General features: G+C 43.2%; 1 protein-coding gene across 2 annotated transcripts in view; it reads left to right on the plus strand.

Moving 5' to 3' along the window:
• tacr3a (tachykinin receptor 3a) overlaps positions 1–22162 on the plus strand; it is a 167369-nt gene extending 145207 nt beyond the window's left edge. Inside the window, exons 4-6 of one of the 2 annotated variants that reach the window (XM_072916437.1) lie at positions 4976–5172; positions 11949–12068; positions 21883–22162. In XM_072916437.1, coding sequence (XP_072772538.1) covers positions 4976–5172; positions 11949–12068; positions 21883–22108 — 543 coding nt within the window. In that variant the 3' untranslated portion in view covers positions 22109–22162. Of the gene's footprint in view, positions 1–4975; positions 5173–11948; positions 12467–21882 lie in introns of those variants that run through there. The other variant, XM_061987757.2, reaches the window with a different exon arrangement.
• The last annotated feature ends 529 nt before the right edge of the window (positions 22163–22691 follow it).

The raw sequence follows: 22691 nt of genomic DNA on the forward strand, positions 1-22691 counted from the left end.
GCACATGTAGACTGGTTAGGCAAACTCCCATGCACCCTCAAGGACCCTGCCGAGAGTATAGAGCTGGTCCACAGTTCCACGATCAGGACGAAAACCACACTGTTCCTTCTGAATCCGAGGTTCGACTATCCGGCGTAGCCTCCTCTCCAGTACACCTGAATAGACCTTACCGGGAAGGCTGCGTTTGTAATTGTTTCTTTAATTCTCTATTCAATTTTTAATAAAAAATAAGTTTATATATTTATGCAACTATCCATCCATCCATCCATCTTCTTCCGCTTATCCGAGGTCGGGTCGCGGGGGCAGCAGCCTAAGCAGGGAAGCCCAGACTTCCCTCTCCCCAGCCACTTCGTCCAGCTCCTCCCGGGGGATCCCGAGGCGTTCCCAGGCCAGCCGGGAGACATAGTCTTCCCAACGTGTCCTGGGTCTTCCCCGTGGCCTCCTACCGGTCGGACATGCCCTAAACACCTCCTTAGGGAGGCGCTCGGGTGGCATCCTGACCAGATGCCCGAACCACCTCATCTGGCTCCTCTCGATGCGGAGGAGCAGCGGCTTTACTTTGAGCTCCCCCCGGATGACAGAGCTTCTCACCCTATCTCTAAGGGAGAGCCCCGCCACCCGGCGGAGGAAACTCATTTCGGCCGCTTGTACCCGTGATCTTGTCCTTTCGGTCATAACCCAAAGCTCATGACCATAGGTGAGGATGGGAACGTAGATCGACCGGTAAATTGAGAGCTTTGCCTTCCGGCTCAGCTCCTTCTTCACCACAACGGATCGATACAGCGTCCGCATTACTGAAGACGCCGCACCGATCCGCCTGTCGATCTCACGATCCACTCTTCCCTCACTCGTGAACAAGACTCCGAGGTACTTGAACTCCTCCACTTGGGGCAAGATCTCCTCCCCAACCCGGAGATGGCACTCCACCCTTTTCCGGGCGAGAACCATGGACTCGGACTTGGAGGTGCTGATTCTCATCCCAGTCGCTTCACACTCAGCTGCGAACCGATCCAGTGAGAGCTGAAGATCCTGGCCAGATGAAGCCATCAGGACCAAATCATCTGCAAAAAGCAGAGACCTAATCCTGCAGCCACCAAACCGGATCCCCTCAACGCCTTGACTGCGCCTAGAAATTCTGTCCATAAAAGTTATGAACAGAATCGGTGACAAAGGGCAGCCTTGGCGGAGTCCAACCCTCACCGGAAACGTGTCCGACTTACTGCCGGCAATGCGAACCAAGCTCTGACACTGATCATACAGGGAGCGGACCGCCACAATCAGACAGTCCGAAACCCCATACTCTCTGAGCACTCCCCACAGGACTTCCCGAGGGACACGGTCGAATGCCTTCTCCAAGTCCACAAAGCACATGTAGACTGGTTGGGCAAACTCCCATGCACCCTCAAGGACCCTGCCGAGAGTATAGAGCTGGTCCACAGTTCCACGACCAGGACGAAAACCACACTGTTCCTCCTGAATCCGAGGTTCGACTATCCGGCGTAGCCTCCTCTCCAGTACACCTGAATAGACCTTACCGGGAAGGCTGAGGAGTGTGATCCCACGATAGTTAGAACACACCCTCCGGTTCCCCTTTTTAAAGAGAGGAACCACCACCCCGGTCTGCCAATCCAGAGGTACTGCCCCCGATGTCCACGCGATGCTGCAGAGTCTTGTCAACCAAGACAGCCCTACAGCATCCAGAGCCTTAAGGAACTCCGGGCGGATCTCATCCACCCCCGGGGCCTTGCCACCGAGGAGCTTTTTAACTACCTCAGCAACCTCAGCCCCAGAAATAGGAGAGCCCACCACAGATTCCTCAGGCACTGCTTCCTCATAGGAAAACGTGTTGGTGGGATTGAGGAGGTCTTCGAAGTATTCCCTCCACCGATCCACAACTTCCGCAGTCGAGGTCAGCAGAACACCATCCGCACCATACACGGTGTTGGTAGTGCACTGCTTCCCCTTCCTGAGGCGGTGGATGGTGGTCCAGAATCGCTTCGAAGCCGTCCGGAAGTCGTTTTCCATGGCTTCCCCGAACTCCTCCCATGTCCGAGTTTTTGCCTCCGCGACCGCTGAAGCCGCACACCGCTTGGCCTGTCGGTACCTGTCCGCTGCCTCAGGAGTCCCATGAGCCAAAAGAACCCGATAGGACTCCTTCTTCAGCTTGACGGCATCCCTCACCGCCGGTGTCCACCAACGGGTTCTAGGATTACCGCCACGACAGGCACCAACTACCTTGCGGCCACAGCTCCAATCAGCCGCCTCGACAATAGAGGTGCGGAACATGGTCCACTCGGACTCAATGTCCAGCACCTCCCTCGTGACATGTTCAAAGTTCTTCCGGAGGTGGGAATTGAAACTCTCTCTGACAGGAGACTCTGCCAGACGTTCCCAGCAAACCCTCACAATGCGTTTGGGCCTGCCAGGTCTGTCCGGCATCCTCCCCCACCATCGCAGCCAACTCACCACCAGGTGGTGATCGGTAGAAAGCTCCGCCCCTCTCTTCACCCGAGTGTCCAAAACATGAGGCCGCAAATCCGATGACACAACTACAAAGTCGATCATAGAACTGCGGCCTAGGGTGTCCTGGTGCCAAGTGCACATATGGACACCCTTATGCTTGAACATGGTGTTCGTTATGGACAATCCGTGACGGGCACAAAAGTCCAATAACAAAACACCACTTGGGTTCAGATCCGGGCGGCCATTCTTCCCAATCACGCCTCTCCAGGTTTCACTGTTGTTGCCAATATGAGCGTTGAAGTCCCCCAGTAGAACGAGGGAATCACCCGGGGGAGCACTCTCAAGTACTCCCTCGAGTGAATCCAAAAAGGGTGGGTACTCTGAGCTGCTGTTTGGCGCGTAAGCGCAAACAACAGTCAGGACCCGTCCCCCCACCCGAAGGCGGAGGGAAGCTACCCTCTCGTCCACCGGGTTGAACTCCAACATGCAGGCTCTGAGCCGGGGGGCAACAAGAATTGCCACCCCAGCCCGTCGCCTCTCACTGCTGGCAACGCCAGAGTGGAAGAGAGTCCAGCCCCTCTCGAGAGAACTGGTTCCAGAGCCCTTGCTGTGCGTCGAGGTGAGTCCGACTATATCCAACCGGAACTTCTCTACCTCGCGCACTAGCTCAGGCTCCTTCCCCCCCAGCGAGGTGACGTTCCACGTCCCAAGAGCTAGCTTCTGTAGCCGAGGATCGGACCGCCAAGTGCCCTGCCTTCGGCTACCGCCCAGCTCACATTGCACCCGACCTCTATGGCCCCTGCTATGGGTGGTGAGCCCATTGGAGGGGGGACCCACGTTGCCTCTTCGGGCTGTGCCCGGCCGGGCCCCATGGGGACAGGCCCGGCCACCAGGCGCTCGCCATCGTGCCCCAACTCCGGGCCTGGCTCCGGAGGGGGGCCCCGGTGACCCGCGTCCGGGCGAGGGAAATCTGAGTCTCGGTTCTTGCATTTCCATAGAAGTCTTCGAGCTGCTCTTTGTCTGATCCCTCACCTAGGACCTGTTTGTCTTGGGAGACCCTACCAGGGGGCATGGAAGCCCCCGGACAACATAGCTCCTAGGATCATTGGGACACGCAAACTCCTCTACCACGTTAAGGTGGCAGCTCAGAGAGGAGTTTATGCAACTAGTGTCTTTAAAATATTGTTTATGTTTGATCTTGTGCTAAAAGGCACAGTTGTAGGAAAATCAGTTTCTAAGCTATTTATGACATGAAAATCTTATGTTAATGTTAATTTGAGCTTTTTTGAGAATATTTTCCCTTTGGACTGGAAAAGTGTCTAATAAACATTTGACGAAATGAAATATAGACTTTATGTGTTTTGTTTCTTTGGTTTGTCTTTTAAGTCAAGAGTACTCAATATGTACGATCCGTTGCCACATACCGGTACATTTTAAGTTTGGAGGTAAATGGTTTTGAGTTTCAGCAAGTCTTTGTTTTTGAGTTGTGTCTAATTGGAAAATTGAAGGAACAAACTAATAAATGTTAAGTTCATCTAACATTAAATCCTGAGTTTTCATCCTTGAAATTATTTAGTTCTCCTGAGTTATTACAATTAGAAAGATGAATGAATAAACCGAGTAGCATGTACTGAACATTTTTGAGTTGGCTTAATTGGTAAGTTTAATTCAATTATAATTTAAATGTACATTTAACATAAACTCAAAATATTTACGATCTGATATACTAAAATATTTGAGTTTATGAACTCAAACATATGTGGCAACTGATTGCCTCACTTTTTTTGAGTTCTGCTTACTTATTCGGGTTTACAGTGCGACATGCGAGCCCCACTTCTGACATCCAATTTTCGTTCCATTTTGGGGTACATTTTTGCATAAAATTTTCTCCACAATCTTTTTTATAACCCTCTTTCTGAGACTGAGACACCCTGCCCTTTCCAGGACTTGCAGTAGCAGCTGGGGAGGGCATGAGATGAGCGGGAAGTTTGTGTTGAGAGGCTTAATATGTTTATATTCATAAATATCCACAAGTGGCTCTCAGAGGGCAGCCATTACTGCAATGTGGCCCTCAATAAACATGAGTTTGACACCTCTGCTCTAGGTGCACATGTAACTGTTAGAACCTCATTAAAAAAGGCCTTCAAATGAAGTCTTTACTACTTGTTCATCCTCACAAAGTCACTGACTGACTGCGTTAAGAGATGTTTAGCCGCCATGTTGAAAACTTTACCGTTTGTTTTTACTCCATTAACAGATCTCCAAACAGAGGGTGCAGCGGTTTCTGTTTACATTTCAGGAGAGACACTCAGACGTCTGTTTTGTCTCTGAGGAGGCCCACGGTATCCACAAGGAGTGTTTTTGCCAGGGATTCAGCATGTGTCAGAGGGCTGATCGGCAAGATGGAGAGTTGGGGCCAGCTGAAAACCTGTAGCATACTAACATGACGTAGAACCAACATGGATTATACAGCAATGGACAAATCCTAAACCAGCCTCCTATTTTATTTTAGGTTGTGAAGATGATGATCATCGTCTTGGTGACCTTTGCCCTCTGCTGGCTGCCCTATCACATCTACTTCATTGTGACGGGTCTCAATAAGCAGCTGATTAAGTGGAAGTCCATCCAGCAGGTGTACCTGTCGGTTCTGTGGCTGGCCATGAGCTCCACTATGTACAACCCCATCATCTACTGCTGCCTCAACAGCAGGTAGGAGAAACATACACCTTCTTTTCTACATACTGTCCTTGCTCTTTATAGGAATCCACAGTGGCACCTCGGTTCTCACACACTGACACCCATGTGTCATTACTCTGAATAAAGTTCCCTTGACCGGGATCTAAACTGAAAGTTAACTTGGCGTGTACTATGGTTACCCCGATACCAATATTTTGGTACCGGTACCAAAATGTAATTCGATACTTTTTCGGTACTTTTCTAAATAAAGGGGACCACAAAAAATGGCCATATTGGCTTTATTTTAATTAAATATTTTAAGGTACATTACACATATGTTTCTTATTGCGATTTAGTCCTTAAATATAATAGCATACCTGCCAACTACTCCGGTTTTCCCGTAATTCGTACGGTTTTCATCAACCTATTCCGGGTTACGGTTGCAGTGATAAAAAATATGGTTTTTCATTAATTAAAAAAAAAAAAAAGGGTGAAAACTACGCGAATTGCACCTTGTGCAGACACGATTTTTCGATCGGACACGGAGGAATTAGCGATGTAAAAGACCACGTTGGGACAAAAAAACACAAGTCTAATGCCGTTGCTAGCAATACAAGTGGAAAACTTTCAACGTTTTTCGTCGCCCAAACAGATTCTTTGGATGTGATAAATGCCGAAGTTTTATTTACGGAGGCAATAATTGAGCATGGACTTCCAATCGCACTGGCTGATCACATGGGACAGTTAAATGTTTGTAATGCAACCTTTAAAAATCATTACGCGGTGATCGCGGTCCCAAAAATAAACTTTTCTTGCATGATAATGTCCAGAAAAACTCACTTTATATTACTATAGAGTCCTTTTAACGAATGAGTTTGATGGTTTATCACAAACCTTAAATGAAAGAAGTCCTTTGTTCTCCTGCACCGCATGCGCTTTGGCCTTGCTTCGTGTTTGGTGCGCAATCTTGTCGGCTGTATTTCACAGCACGTCTTTGACAACTTGAAGTGGCATAAAACATTTAAAACAAGTCCAAGTTGAAGAAATCTTGTTAAATGTTGACAGCATAACTACCAAAATACAGAAGTATGTCCTTAATATTTTTGCAGTGCTATTTCTGTTGAAAAGTTAAAATGATTACATTGGAGATGTGATGTGCCACTTTTCAAGTGTCTGAAGGCTTGAATACATTTTCATTAATTTTTCATATTTTGAATTCTTTTGAAAGGCTTACAAAAAAACTACATTTGAATTGTAATTCCATGCTATTGACAGGACTATTAATTTTAATGAAGTTAGCTTACCATGTTTACAGTATGATAATTGTGATAGAAATGTGAATTTTAGGCACAGAATATGTTTTACAATTGAACAAGGCAGTAGATTATACAAGCTTGGACAGAAAGTTAATAATGACACCAATTTTTTTTTTAATGGAATTGTTTAGTACTGTTTTACCATTTGTTTACTGTAAAAAGTGTTTATACTGTTTATACTTTCAATTAACAAATTGAAGTCTTGTGAAAGGTTGACAGGATAACTGGCATTAACTGTCAAAATAATTTCAAACTATTGAAGTTAGCTTACAGAATAAACATGTCAATCAACCCATATGATTTTTGCTGTAATATTTTTGTTTTGAAAAGTCACTGTGACTGATAAAAAAGTGATGGTTTTAGCAACATTTTAACCTGTCTGAATGCTAATAATCATTTTGCGTCGGGGGGCGAAGCCTGAACCCCCCACCAGGACTTTGTCCTGGACCTACCGGGGCCTGCGGCCCCTGGACCCTGGCTACTAGGTTTTTCTGATTTCAAAAGTTGGCAGGTATGAAGTTAAGACAAGACAAAGAAGCAAGCAGGAGAGATAAGGGAGAGGGAAAGGGAGCGTCTGCCTTCGATGAGTAGAACCTTTCGATATATAAACCCCGTTCAAAAACCAATTAAGTCCGTAAGTCGAAGTTCCACTTGGTTTTCTGTACGTAAAACTAGAAATATCTATGTATTACATTTTTTCTTAATATTTGTGTCTGGAATGGAGCAATTGACATGATTTATTATGGGAACAATTGCTTCCGTCTGACCTTGTTGAACGGACTTCTAATTGTAACTGAGGAACCATTGTACTTGTACCATTGTACTTCTTCAAGTTTAATAAAGGCGGGACATTTTTATCAAAGGGTTTGCGTTCATTTTACATTCACCCCCTTGAAAGGCATAGAAAATATGTGTGCATGGTATTACATCAGTGAGTCGCTGAAAATCAACAAAAACTAACACGCTCGAGTGAATAATAAATTCGATTACAGAATGGCTTCATACGGCCTTCAAAAAAAAAGACAATTTATAGTTTTTAATGACTGCACCCTACTGGAAAGAGAAACTACTTTGTGTATTATGTCTGCCTGTGTTGTCAGAGTGCATTGACTCGGAAAGAAGGACGTGCAGCAAAGCGCAGACCACCGCCAAAGCCAATAATTCGCCCTTCTCCTTTTATGCAGACTGTCATTTATGTCGGACTACATTATCATAAGTATCGGAAACATGCTCGATTTTCCTTCCAAAGGTCCATGTAATTTATTTCTCATCAGTAAAATGGGGCTACAACAGGGGTGTCCAAACTATTTCCACCGAGAGCAGCACGCTGATTAATGAAAGCATGCGGAAGGGGGGGGGGACATTTTGATGTTTGAGTTTGAGTTTGAGTTTATTTCGAACATGCAAGCATACAACATGATGTTTTTCTTTTCCAAAACCATCAGGGCTCCCCTCAATTTTGGTTACCATAAAAAGGGTCTCATTCATTAAAGTGTATGTAAGTATATACAGGTAAAAGCCAGTAAATTAGAATATTTTGAAAAGCTTGATTTATTTCAGTAATTGCATTCAAAAGGTGTAACTTGTACATTATATTTATTCATTGCACACAGACTGATGCATTCAAATGTTTATTTCATTTAATTTTGATGATTTGAAGTGGCAACAAATGAAAATCCAAAATTCCGTGTGTCACAAAATTAGAATATTACTTAAGGCTAATACAAAAAAGGGATTTTTAGAAATGTTCGCCAACTAAAAAGTATGAAAATGAAAAATATGAGCATGTACAATACTCAATACTTGGTTGGAGCTCCTTTTGCCTCAATTACTGCGTTAATGCGGCGTGGCATGGAGTCGATGAGTTTCTGGCACTGCTCAGGTGTTATGAGAGCCCAGGTTGCTCTGATAGTGGCCTTCAACTCTTCTGCGTTTTTGGGTCTGGCATTCTGCATCTTCCTTTTCACAATACCCCACAGATTTTCTATGGGGCTAAGGTCAGGGGAGTTGGCGGGCCAATTTAGAACAGAAATACCATGGTCCGTAAACCAGGCACGGGTAGATTTTGCGCTGTGTGCAGGCGCCAAGTCCTGTTGGAACTTGAAATCTCCATCTCCATAGAGCAGGTCAGCAGCAGGAAGCATGAAGTGCTCTAAAACTTGCTGGTAGACGGCTGCGTTGACCCTGGATCTCAGGAAACAGAGTGGACCGACACCAGCAGATGACATGGCACCCCAAACCATCACTGATGGTGGAAACTTTACACTAGACTTCAGGCAACGTGGATCCTGTGCCTCTCCTGTCTTCCTCCAGACTCTGGGACCTCGATTTCCAAAGGAAATGCAAAATTTGCATGGTTGGGTGATGGTTTGGGGTGCCATGTCATCTGCTGGTGTCGGTCCACTCTGTTTCCTGAGATCCAGGGTCAACGCAGCCGTCTACCAGCAAGTTTTAGAGCACTTCATGCTTCCTGCTGCTGACCTGCTCTATGGAGATGGAGATTTCAAGTTCCAACAGGACTTGGCGCCTGCACACAGCGCAAAATCTACCCGTGCCTGGTTTACGGACCATGGTATTTCTGTTCTAAATTGGCCCGCCAACTCCCCTGACCATAGCCCCATAGAAAATCTGTGGGGTATTGTGAAAAGGAAGATGCAGAATGCCAGACCCAAAAACGCAGAAGAGTTGAAGGCCACTATCAGAGCAACCTGGGCTCTCATCACACCTGAGCAGTGCCAGAAACTCATCGACTCCATGCCACGCCGCATTAACGCAGTAATTGAGGCAAAAGGAGCTCCAACCAAGTATTGAGTATTGTACATGCTCATATTTTTCATTTTCATACTTTTCAGTTGGCCAACATTTCTAAAAATCCCTTTTTTGTATTAGCCTTAAGTAATATTCTAATTTTGTGACACACGGAATTTTGGATTTTCATTTGTTGCCACTTCAAATCATCGAAATTAAATGAAATAAACATTTGAATGCATCAGTCTGTGTGCAATGAATAAATATAATGTACAAGTTACACCTTTTGAATGCAATTACTGAAATAAATCAAGTTTTTCAAAATATTCTAATTTACTGGCTTTTACCTGTATGTGTTGGTGCAGGTGAGAGAGAGAGCAAGCGGATATAACAGATGACAAAGAGTTGCTTTTGGCTTGGTTTGTACGGTAGACAACGACCAGTTTTGCTAGATAAAAGTATTTTACGCATTGTTTTGGTGTGTTTATGGCCGACAAACAATTTCGCTAAATAAAGGGACCGATGGAATTCCTGTCTTCCTTTAGATGTCTCCACAGACGTTACAGTCATTTAAGTGTTGACAAACATTTGTTTTATCTATCGTGGCCGCCTTTCGTCACCTGTTACTCACAGTTGCATTGCAATATCATACGAAACAAACGATTTGTTTATTTTGTTTAGAGTGGGATTTGATTTTTTGCGCGGCATAGATTTGCTGTGCGCAGAGGACTCGTGAGGAGTGCGCAATTGCGCAGGTGCGCACCTTAGAGGGAACGTTGCATGTGAACTGTTGTAATGTGTGCTAGAATGCATGTGAACTGTTGTAATGTGTGCTAGAATGCATGTGACCTGTTGTAATGTGTGCTAGAATGCATGTGACCTGTTGTAATGTGTGCTAGAATGCATGTGACCTGTTGTAATGTGTGCTAGAATGCATGTGACCTGTTGTAATGTGTGCTAGAATGCATGTGACCTGTTGTAATGTGTGCTAGAATGCATGTGACCTGTTGTAATGTGTGCTAGAATGCATGTGACCTGTTGTAATGTGTGCTAGAATGCATGTGACCTGTTGTAATGTGTGCTAGAATGCATGTGACCTGTTGTAATGTGTGCTAGAATGCATGTGACCTGTTGTAATGTGTGCTAGAATGCATGTGACCTGTTGTAATGTGTGCTAGAATGCGTGTGACCTGTTGTAATGTGTGCTAGAATGCATGTGACCTGTTGTAATGTGTGCTAGAATGCATGTGACCTGTTGTAATGTGTGCTAGAATGCATGTGAACTGTTGTAATGTGTGCTAGAATGCATGTGACCTGTTGTAATGTGTGCTAGAATGCATGTGACCTGTTGTAATGTGTGCTAGAATGCATGTGACCTGTTGTAATGTGTGCTAGAATGCATGTGACCTGTTGTAATGTGTGCTAGAATGCATGTGACCTGTTGTAATGTGTGCTAGAATGCATGTGACCTGTTGTAATGTGTGCTAGAATGCATGTGACCTGTTGTAATGTGTGCTAGAATGCGTGTGACCTGTTGTAATGTGTGCTAGAATGCATGTGACCTGTTGTAATGTGTGCTAGAATGCATGTGAACTGTTGTAATGTGTGCTAGAATGCATGTGACCTGTTGTAATGTGTGCTAGAATGCATGTGACCTGTTGTAATGTGTGCTAGAATGCATGTGACCTGTTGTAATGTGTGCTAGAATGCATGTGACCTGTTGTAATGTGTGCTAGAATGCATGTGACCTGTTGTAATGTGTGCTAGAATGCATGTGACCTGTTGTAATGTGTGCTAGAATGCATGTGACCTGTTGTAATGTGTGCTAGAATGCATGTGACCTGTTGTAATGTGTGCTAGAATGCATGTGACCTGTTGTAATGTGTGCTAGAATGCATGTGACCTGTTGTAATGTGTGCTAGAATGCATGTGACCTGTTGTAATGTGTGCTAGAATGCATGTGACCTGTTGTAATGTGTGCTAGAATGCATGTGACCTGTTGTAATGTGTGCTAGAATGCATGTGACCTGTTGTAATGTGTGCTAGAATGCATGTGACCTGTTGTAATGTGTGCTAGAATGCGTGTGACCTGTTGTAATGTGTGCTAGAATGCGTGTGACCTGTTGTAATGTGTGCTAGAATGCATGTGATCTGTTGTAATGTGTGCTAGAATGCATGTGACCTGTTGTAATGTGTGCTAGAATGCATGTGACCTGTTGTAATGTGTGCTAGAATGCATGTGAACTGTTGTAATGTGTGCTAGAATGCATGTGACCTGTTGTAATGTGTGCTAGAATGCATGTGACCTGTTGTAATGTGTGCTAGAATGCATGTGACCTGTTGTAATGTGTGCTAGAATGCATGTGACCTGTTGTAATGTGTGCTAGAATGCATGTGACCTGTTGTAATGTGTGCTAGAATGCATGTGACCTGTTGTAATGTGTGCTAGAATGCGTGTGACCTGTTGTAATGTGTGCTAGAATGCATGTGACCTGTTGTAATGTGTGCTAGAATGCATGTGACCTGTTGTAATGTGTGCTAGAATGCGTGTGACCTGTTGTAATGTGTGCTAGAATGCATGTGACCTGTTGTAATGTGTGCTAAAAAGTCTCCTGGGCAACTTCAGTCAAGCATGCAGGCCTGGCTGTTTATTATCATATGAAAGCCTCACACAGATTTACATTTTCCTTCTCCTTGTCATTCCTTGCAATTCTCTCATCTGACAGCTCCTCGTTGTGCTCTCAGGTTTCGGGCCGGCTTCAAACGAGCGTTCCGCTGGTGTCCTTTCATCAAGGTGTCCAGCTACGACGAGCTGGAGCTGCGCTCCACCCGACAGCACCCGACCCGGCAGAGCAGCATGTACACGCTCTCCCGAATGGACACCACCATGGTGGTGGTGTACAACCCTGCCGAGGGCGAGGGCGGGGCCGGCGGGGGTGGCTCCGGCAGGAAGTGGTCCATGTCCTCCAGGAAGAGGAGCTACATCACGTCTCGCCACACGCCCGCCTGCAGCAGCAGCGGGAGCGTGAAAATGCAAAATGGAGGTGTGGCGAGTTCGCAAGTTGAGGAGTTCTCTTGAGCGGCGTGAGAACCTTGCATGTGACGCTTGTACACAATACATACTCTGTACATACAAACCAGGCACATTTGTGTGGAGCAGGGCCAGGGGCCCCGGAATGACACTATACCGGCCTCTGAGTTTGAAACTTTTTGCAGCAAATTCCTAAAAAACACGAGAATGCTCCCGTTGTGTGACAACTTAGACCACTCTTTTCTTGCATTCACATTTGAACCTTGCTAGCAAACGTGTTGTTTACATACCTGAGGCGTTCCTCAAGGCACCCCTTTGAGTCCGCTACTAATGTGACTTATGGAACCAAGGTGTTGCTTGTTTACTTCACATGCAGCCAGTAGGTCAACATCTTTAGTTACACTCGCGGTGTTCCTCAAGGTTCTGTTTTAGGTCCTCACGTTTTTATCATTTAGGCCTATAGGTGTCAAACATTTAGGCCTATAGGTGTCAAACACTTAGGTGTCAAACATTTAGGCCCATAGGTGTCAAACATTTAGGTCTATAGGTGTCAAACACTTAGGTGTCAAATATTTAGGTGTCAAACATTTAGGCCTATAGGTGTCAAACACTTAGGTGTCAAACATTTAGGTGTCAAACATTTAGGCCTATAGGTGTCAAACATTTTCATCATTTAGGCCTATAAGTGTCAAACATTTAGGCCTATAGGTGTCAAACATTTAGACCTATAGATGTCAAACATTTAGGTGTCAAACATTTAGGCCTATAGGTGTCAAACACTTAGGTGTCAAACATTTAGGCCCATAGGTGTCAAACATTTTCATCATTTAGGCCTATAGGTGTCAAAAAACATTTAGGCCTATAGGTGTCAAACATTTAGGCCTACAGGTGTCAAACATTTAAGTGTCAAACATTTAGGCCTACAGGTGTCAAACATTTAGGCATATAGGTGTCAAACGTTTTCATCATTTAGGCCTATAGGTGTCAAACGTTTTCATCATTTAGGCCTATAGGGGTCAAACGTTTTCATCATTTAGGCCTATAGGTGTCAAACGTTTTCATCATTTAGGCCTATAGGTGTCAAACATTTAGGCCTATAGGTGTCAAACATTTAGGCCCATAGGTGTCAAACATTTTCATCATTTAGGCCTATAGGTGTCAAAAAACATTTAGGCCTATAGGTGTCAAACATTTAGGCCTACAGGTGTCAAACATTTAAGTGTCAAACATTTAGGCCTACAGGTGTCAAACATTTAGGCATATAGGTGTCAAACGTTTTCATCATTTAGGCCTATAGGTGTCAAACGTTTTCATCATTTAGGCCTATAGGGGTCAAACGTTTTCATCATTTAGGCCTATAGGTGTCAAACGTTTTCATCATTTAGGCCTATAGGTGTCAAACATTTAGGCCTATAGGTGTCAAACACTTAGGTGTCAAACATTTAGGCCCATAGGTGTCAAACATTTTCATCATTTAGGCCTATAGGTGTCAAAAAACATTTAGGCCTATAGGTGTCAAACATTTAGGCCTACAGGTGTCAAACATTTAAGTGTCAAACATTTAGGCCTACAGGTGTCAAACATTTAGGCATATAGGTGTCAAACGTTTTCATCATTTAGGCCTATAGGTGTCAAACACTTAGGTGTCAAACATTTAGGCCTATAGAGGTCAAACACTTAGGTGTCAAATATTTAGGCCTATAGGTGTCAAACGTTTTCATCATTTAGGCCTATAGGTGTCAAACATTTTCATCATTTAGGCATATAGGTGTCAAACGTTTTTATCATTTAGGCCTATAGGTGTCAAACACTTAGGTGTCAAACATTTAGGCCTATAGGGGTCAAACACTTAGGTGTCAAACATTTAGGCCTATAGGGGTCAAACACTTAGGTGTCAAACATTTAGGTGTCAAACATTTAGGCCTATAGGTGTCAAACATTTAGGTGTCAAACATTTAGGTGTCAAACATTTAGGCCTATAGGTGTCAAACATTTAGGTGTCAAACATTTAGGCCTATAGATATCAAACATTTAGGTGTCAAACATTTAGGCCTATAGGCGTCAAACATTTAGGCCTATAGGTGTCAAACATTTAGGCCCATAGGTGTCAAACATTTTCATCATTTAGGCCTATAGGTGTCAAACATTTAGGCCTATAGGTGTCAAACGTTTTCATCATTTAGGCCTATAGGTGTCAAACGTTTTCATCATTTAGGCCTATAGGTGTCAAACATTTAGGCCTATAGGTGTCAAACACTTAGGTGTCAAACATTTAGGCCCATAGGTGTCAAACATTTTCATCATTTAGGCCTATAGGTGTCAAAAAACATTTAGGTCTATAGGTGTCATACATTTAGGCCTACAGGTGTCAAACATTTAAGTGTCAAACATTTAGGCCTACAGGTGTCAAACATTTAGGCATATAGGTGTCAAACGTTTTCATCATTTAGGCCTATAGGTATCAAACACTTAGGTGTCAAACATTTAGGCCTATAGGGGTCAAACACTTAGGTGTCAAATATTTAGGCCTATAGGTGTCAAACGTTTTCATCATTTAGGCCTATAGGTGTCAAACATTTTCATCATTTAGGCATATAGGTGTCAAACATTTTCATCATTTAGGCATATAGGTGTCAAACACTTAGGTGTCAAACATTTAGGCCTATAGGGGTCAAACACTTAGGTGTCAAACATTTAGACCTATAGATATCAAACATTTAGGTGTCAAACATTTAGGCCTATAGGTGTCAAACATTTAGGTGTCAAACATTTAGGCCTACAGGTGTCAAACATTTAGGTGTCAAACATTTAGGCCTATAGGTGTCAAACATTTAGGTGTCAAACATTTAGGCCTATAGGTGTCAAACATTTAGGTGTCAAACATTTAGGCCTATAGGTGTCAAACATTTAGGTGTCAAACATTTAGGTCTATAGGTGTCAAACATTTAGACCTATAGATATCAAACATTTAGGTGTCAAACATTTAGGTCTATAGGTGTCAAACATTTAGGTCTATGGGTGTCAAACACTTAGGTGTCAAACATTTAGGCCTATAGGTGTCAAACATTTAGGTGTCAAACATTTAGGTCTATAGGTGTCAAACATTTAGGTCTATAGGTGTCAAACATTTAGGCCTATAGGTGTCAAACATTTAGACCTATAGATATCAAACATTTAGGTGTCAAACATTTAGGTCTATAGGTGTCAAACATTTAGGTCTATGGGTGTCAAACACTTAGGTGTCAAACATTTAGGCCTATAGGTGTCAAACATTTAGACCTATAGATATCAAACATTTAGGCGTCAAACATTTAGGCCTATAGGTGTCAAACACTTAGGTGTCAAACATTTAGGCCTATAGGGGTCAAACACTTAGGTGTCAAACATTTAGGCCTATAGGGGTCAAACACTTAGGTGTCAAACATTTAGGTGTCAAACATTTAGGCCTATAGGTGTCAAACATTTAGGTGTCAAACATTTAGGTGTCAAACATTTAGGCCTATAGGTGTCAAACATTTAGGTGTCAAACATTTAGGCCTATAGATATCAAACATTTAGGTGTCAAACATTTAGGCCTATAGGCGTCAAACATTTAGGCCTATAGGTGTCAAACATTTAGGCCCATAGGTGTCAAACATTTTCATCATTTAGGCCTATAGGTGTCAAACATTTAGGCCTATAGGTGTCAAACGTTTTCATCATTTAGGCCTATAGGTGTCAAACGTTTTCATCATTTAGGCCTATAGGTGTCAAACATTTAGGCCTATAGGTGTCAAACACTTAGGTGTCAAACATTTAGGCCCATAGGTGTCAAACATTTTCATCATTTAGGCCTATAGGTGTCAAAAAACATTTAGGTCTATAGGTGTCATACATTTAGGCCTACAGGTGTCAAACATTTAAGTGTCAAACATTTAGGCCTACAGGTGTCAAACATTTAGGCATATAGGTGTCAAACGTTTTCATCATTTAGGCCTATAGGTATCAAACACTTAGGTGTCAAACATTTAGGCCTATAGGGGTCAAACACTTAGGTGTCAAATATTTAGGCCTATAGGTGTCAAACGTTTTCATCATTTAGGCCTATAGGTGTCAAACATTTTCATCATTTAGGCATATAGGTGTCAAACATTTTCATCATTTAGGCATATAGGTGTCAAACACTTAGGTGTCAAACATTTAGGCCTATAGGGGTCAAACACTTAGGTGTCAAACATTTAGACCTATAGATATCAAACATTTAGGTGTCAAACATTTAGGCCTATAGGTGTCAAACATTTAGGTGTCAAACATTTAGGTCTATAGGTGTCAAACATTTAGGTGTCAAACATTTAGGCCTATAGGTGTCAAACATTTAGGTGTCAAACATTTAGGTCTATAGGTGTCAAACATTTAGACCTATAGATATCAAACATTTAGGTGTCAAACATTTAGGTCTATAGGTGTCAAACATTTAGGTCTATGGGTGTCAAACACTTAGGTGTCAAACATTTAGGCCTATAGGTGTCAAACATTTAGGTGTCAAACATTTAGGTCTATAGGTGTCAAACATTTAGGTCTATAGGTGTCAAACATTTAGGCCTATAGGTGTCAAACATTTAGACCTATAGATATCAAACATTTAGGTGTCAAACATTTAGGTCTATAGGTGTCAAACATTTAGGTCTATGGGTGTCAAACACTTAGGTGTCAAACATTTAGGCCTATAGGTGTCAAACATTTAGACCTATAGATATCAAACATTTAGGCGTCAAACATTTAGGCCTATAGGTGTCAAACACTTAGGTGTCAAACATTTAGGCCTATAGGTGTCAAACATTTAGGCCTATAGGTGTCAAACACTTAGGTGTCAAACATTTAGGCCTATAGGTGTCAAACATTTAGACCTATAGATATCAAACATTTAGGTGTCAAACATTTAGGCCCATAGGTGTCAAACATTTTCATCATTTAGGCCTATAGGTGTCAAACGTTTTCATCATTTAGGCCTATAGGTGTCAAACACTTAGGTGTCAAACATTTAGGCCTATAGGGGTCAAACACTTAGGTGTCAAATATTTAGGCCCATGGGTGTCAAACGTTTTCATCATTTAGGCCTTTAGGTGTCAAACACTTAAGTGTCAAACATTTAGGCCTATAAGGGTCAAACACTTAGGTGTCAAACATTTAGGCTTATAGGTGTCAAACATTTAGGCCTATATGTGTCAAACATGTAGGTGTCAAACATTTAGGCCTAGGCCTATAGGTGTCAAACATTTAGGTTTCAAACATTTAGGCCTATAGGTGTCAAACATTTTCATCATTTAGGCCTATAGGTGTCAAACATTTAGGCCTATAGGTGTCAAACATTTAGGCCTATAGGTGTCAAACGTTTTCATCATTTAGGCCTATAGGCGTCAAACATTTAGGCCTATAGGTGTCAAACATTTAGGGGTCAAATATTTAGGTGTCAAACATTTAGGCCTATAGGTGTCAAACATTTAGGCCTATAGGTGTCAAACATTTAGGCCTATAGGTGTCAAACATTTAGGCCTATAGGTGTCAAATGTTTTCATCATTTAGGCCTATAGGTGTCAAACATTTAGATGTCAAACATTTAGGCCTATAGGTGTCAAACGTTTTCATCATTTAGGCCTATAAGTGTCAAACATTTAGGCCTATAGGTGTCAAACATTTAGGGGTCAAACATTTAGGTGTCAAACATTTAGGCCTATAGGTGTCAAACATTTAGGGGTCAAACATGTAGGCCTATAGGTGTCAAACATTTAGGGGTCAAACATTTAGGTGTCAAACATTTAGGCCTATAGGTGTCAAACATTTAGGCCTATAGGTGTCAAACATTTAGGGGTCAAACATTTAGGCCTATAGGTGTCAAACATTTAGGCCTACAGGTGTCAAACATTTAGGTGTCAAACATTTAGGTCTATAGGTGTCAAACATTTAGGCCTATAGGTGTCAAACATTTAGGGGTCAAACATTTAGGGGTCAAACATTTAGGTGTCAAACATTTAGGCCTATAAGTGTCAAACATGTAGGCCTACAGGTGTCAAACATTTAGGTGTCAAACTTTATACCTATAGGTGTCAAACATATAGGTGTCAAACATTTAGGCCTATAGGTGTCAAACATTTAGGCCTATAGGTGTCAAACGTTTTCATCATTTAGGCCTATAGGTGTCAAACATTTTCATCATTTAGGCCTATAGGTGTCAAACATTTAGGGGTCAAACATTTAGGTGTCAAACATTTAGGCCTATAGGTGTCAAACATTTAGGGGTCAAACATTTAGGCCTATAGGTGTCAAACATTTAGGGGTCAAACATTTAGGCCTATAGGTGTCAAACATTTAGGGGTCAAACATGTAGGCCTATAGGTGTCAAACATTTAGGGGTCAAACATTTAGGTGTCAAACATTTAGGCCTATAGGTGTCAAACATTTAGGGGTCAAACATTTAGGCCTATAGGTGTCAAACATTTAGGGGTCAAACATTTAGGCCTATAGGTGTCAAACATTTAGGCCTACAGGTGTCAAACATTTAGGTGTCAAACATTTAGGTCTATAGGTGTCAAACATTTAGGCCTATAGGTGTCAAACATTTAGGGGTCAAACATTTAGGGGTCAAACATTTAGGTGTCAAACATTTAGGCCTATAAGTGTCAAACATGTAGGCCTACAGGTGTCAAACATTTAGGTGTCAAACTTTATACCTATAGGTGTCAAACATATAGGTGTCAAACATTTAGGCCTATAGGTGTCAAACATTTAGGCCTATAGGTGTCAAACGTTTTCATCATTTAGGCCTATAGGTGTCAAACATTTTCATCATTTAGGCCTATAGGTGTCAAACATTTAGGTGTCAAACATTTAGGCCTATAGGTGTCAAACATTTAGGGGTCAAACATTTAGGCCTATAGGTGTCAAACATTTAGGGGTCAAACATTTAGGCCTATAGGTGTCAAACATTTAGGTGTCAAACATTTAGGCCTACAGGTGTCAAACATTTAGGTGTCAAACATTTAGGTCTATAGGTGTCAAACATTTAGGCCTATAGGTGTCAAACATTTAGGGGTCAAACATTTAGGGGTCAAACATTTAGGTGTCAAACATTTAGGCCTATAAGTGTCAAACATGTAGGCCTACAGGTGTCAAACATTTAGGTGTCAAACTTTATACCTATAGGTGTCAAACATATAGGTGTCAAACATTTAGGCCTATAGGTGTCAAACATTTAGGCCTATAGGTGTCAAACGTTTTCATCATTTAGGCCTATAGGTGTCAAACATTTTCATCATTTAGGCCTATAGGTGTCAAACGTTTTCATCATTTAAGCCTATAGGTGTCAAATGTTTTCATCATTTAGGCCTATAGGTGTCAAACTCAAAGCCTGGGGGCCAGAACTGGCCCACCACATCATTTCACGTGGCCCCGCGAAAGTTTGGAAATAATGGGCGTCAACAAAGAACTTCATTATTGTTGCTAAATGTATTTGTTCTTTGGATTTTAACAGAAAAATTGTATGACTTTTAAAATGTAAACCAAATGTTAAGGGTTGTAAACCTTTGGGCATCACATTATTGGAATTGATTTTGATTCTTGGGGATAATGATTTGATTCAGAATCAATTCTCGATTCAAAATCAATACTTTTTTATCAACATTGGGTGCCAGTTCTATGATTAACTTCGCTTTCTGGAAATGTGGCCCCCAAAACAATTTGAGTTGCTGAAGAGTAAAAAGTACCTAGACAAGTAGTACAACAATGATCATGAAAGTTTGGCTCCCATCACTTCCAACATGTCGCCTGCACGAGTAAATTCCTGCTCAGCCTTAGCGCTTTTATCACTAATTAACATCTAACCATTAATTGCGCCCTCATTTTCAGAACGTCTCGGGCCCGTGGTTCCAATTATGGCTGTAAAACTCTTATTTGTTGGTTCTGCTTGAGTTTAACGCTGCGCATGCTCCGATGGCTTTGTGGTTCTCAGAAGGAGCCATGTGTCGCGTTTGTAAATATGTGCCTTTCTGGTCCAAGACATTGAAACAACGTTGAGAACCTGTTGAATTAGGTCCTGATTTGAGCAACTCAAACATAACGTTGAAACAACATGCTTTTTGACAACGTTTATTCAATGTTGGGTTCTGATGTCGATTTGAACATTGAATTTTGGTCATTTCCCAACCATTATCCTACAACACAAATACAACGTTGAAACGACATGCTTTTTGACAATGTTTAATCAACGTTGGGTTCTGACGTTGATTTGACCATTACATTTTGGTCATTTCCCAACCAATATTCTACGACACAAATACAACGTTGAAACAACATGCTTTTTGACAACATGTAATCAATGTTGGGTTCTGACGTTGATTTGAACATTGCATTTTGGTCATTTCTGTTATGTTTAGCAGGAGGGAGTTGACGGCACAGACACAAGGGAGCAGTAAAGCTACATGATTTATTATATATATACTGTATAGGCAATATATATATAATAATCAAACAATACTAACAAATAACTATAGAGTGGTGTGTGTGACAAAATCCAAGAGTGTGTGTGGTTAGCTGTAGTGTGTGTTACCAAGTGCTAGAGATGCGCGGATAGGCAATTATTTCATCCGCAACCGCATCAGAAAGTCGTCAACCATCCGCCATCCACCCGATGTAACATTTGATCAGAACCGCACCCGCCCGTTGTTATATATCTAATATAGACGATGCAAGGCATTAGTGAGGTTATAAAGCTTTTGCCTGTTAAAGAAAGGAGACTGATCCAATGCAGCACAGACATTCGCGTGCCACGCTGTCACGACCCAGACGCACACCAGTGCGCAATCATATGGGAGCCGCGCTGAGCGCACCTCCAAGCGCGTCTCGCTGCCGGCGACGGCCGGGTATATGGGCCCGACGCTCCAGCGCCATCCATTTTCAGGGCTAGTTGATTCGGCAGGTGGGTTGTTACACACTCCTTAGTGGGTTCCGACTTCCATGGCCACCGTCCTGCTGTCTATATCAACCAGGGTGAGCCCCACCCCTTCCGTGAGCGCACTGCGCGCGGAGTGACCCCTGTTACGCGCCCCCGACAACAGGGGTGGCGGGCAGGTAAGCTGTGCGGGCGGAGTGACCCCTGTTACGAGCCCCCGGCCACGGGGGTGGCGGGCAGGTAAGCTGCTTACCTGCTGCGCGTGACGCCGGCCGCGGCGAAGGCGGACGAGGCGGGGTGTCGGTGCGGTGGGCGCGGTGGTGACCCTGGACGTGCGTCGGGCCCTTCTCGCGGATCGCCTCAGCTACGGCTCCCGGTGGGGCCCTCTCGGGGGAAGGGGCCTCGGTCCCGGACCCCGGCGAGGCGTCCCTTCTCCGCTCCGTAAAAGTGTCCATCTCTTTTTTTTTTTTTCTTCTGTTGTGGCATATGGAGCAGGTGCCTGCTCGTTTTTCGTATGTGGGTAACAACATTTAACTATGTATATATATTTCCGAATTGGTTTAACTGCCACCCGCCTGAATCTATTTAAAATCTAATTTTTTTTTATTTCAACCACCCGACCCGACCCGCGGATAAAATCTAATTTTTTTAAATTTCATCCGCCCGATCCGCGGATAATCCGCGGACTCCGCGGTTGTGCCCGCAAACCGCGCATCTCTACCAAGTGCTGTGTTGAGCGAGAGGAGGGACAAAGCAGGAAGGCAGTCCGTGGTCATGCGAGAGGATGAGATCCAAGGGAGGCAGTCCAGAATCCAGAGGGGAACAACAGGGGATCACAACAGGAAAACTCGGGAACGAACTGCGGGAGGACAACACGGAGACACGGAGGGGAAACGCAGAGAGAGAGAGCATAGAGCTGGAGTCAGCTTACGGTACACCATAGAGGATTAAGTTCCCGCGAAGATCCTAGGGTCCACTGGTCCTTATACCGCTCGCCCTCATCAGTCCCAGGTGTCCCATGCCTTGCCGGCATGTGGGCGTGTCTCGGCGCGCTGCCAGCGGAGGTGCTGTCAGACCCAGCTGCCGAGCAAAAGCAGGTTCGAGCCCGTGCCGTGACAATTTCCCAACCGATATTCTACAACACAAATACAACGTTGAAACAACGTTTATTCAATGTTGGGTTGTGACGTTGATTTGACCATTGAACTGTGGTCATTTCCCAACCAATGTTTTACAACACAAATACAACGTTGAAACAACATGCTTTTTGCCGACAGTTAATCAATTGTGACGTTGATTTGACCATTGAATTTTGGTCATTTACCAAACATCAACGTGGATCCAACGTTAGACATCAACGTCGTCTCAATTTACAAATACAACTATTTTGCAACCTTGTTTCAATGTCAGTTTTAAAGGACATGTACGTAGAATCAACGTTGTATCAATGTCTTGTGCCTGCTGAGTCAGTATTAACTGTGAACTTCACAGTGGGGGAGGGGAATACTTATTTAATCCACTATTGATTTTGTAA

Source organism: Nerophis lumbriciformis, linkage group LG27 (assembly GCF_033978685.3).
Source record: "Nerophis lumbriciformis linkage group LG27, RoL_Nlum_v2.1, whole genome shotgun sequence".
In the NCBI taxonomy this organism is placed as follows: domain Eukaryota; kingdom Metazoa; phylum Chordata; class Actinopteri; order Syngnathiformes; family Syngnathidae; genus Nerophis; species Nerophis lumbriciformis.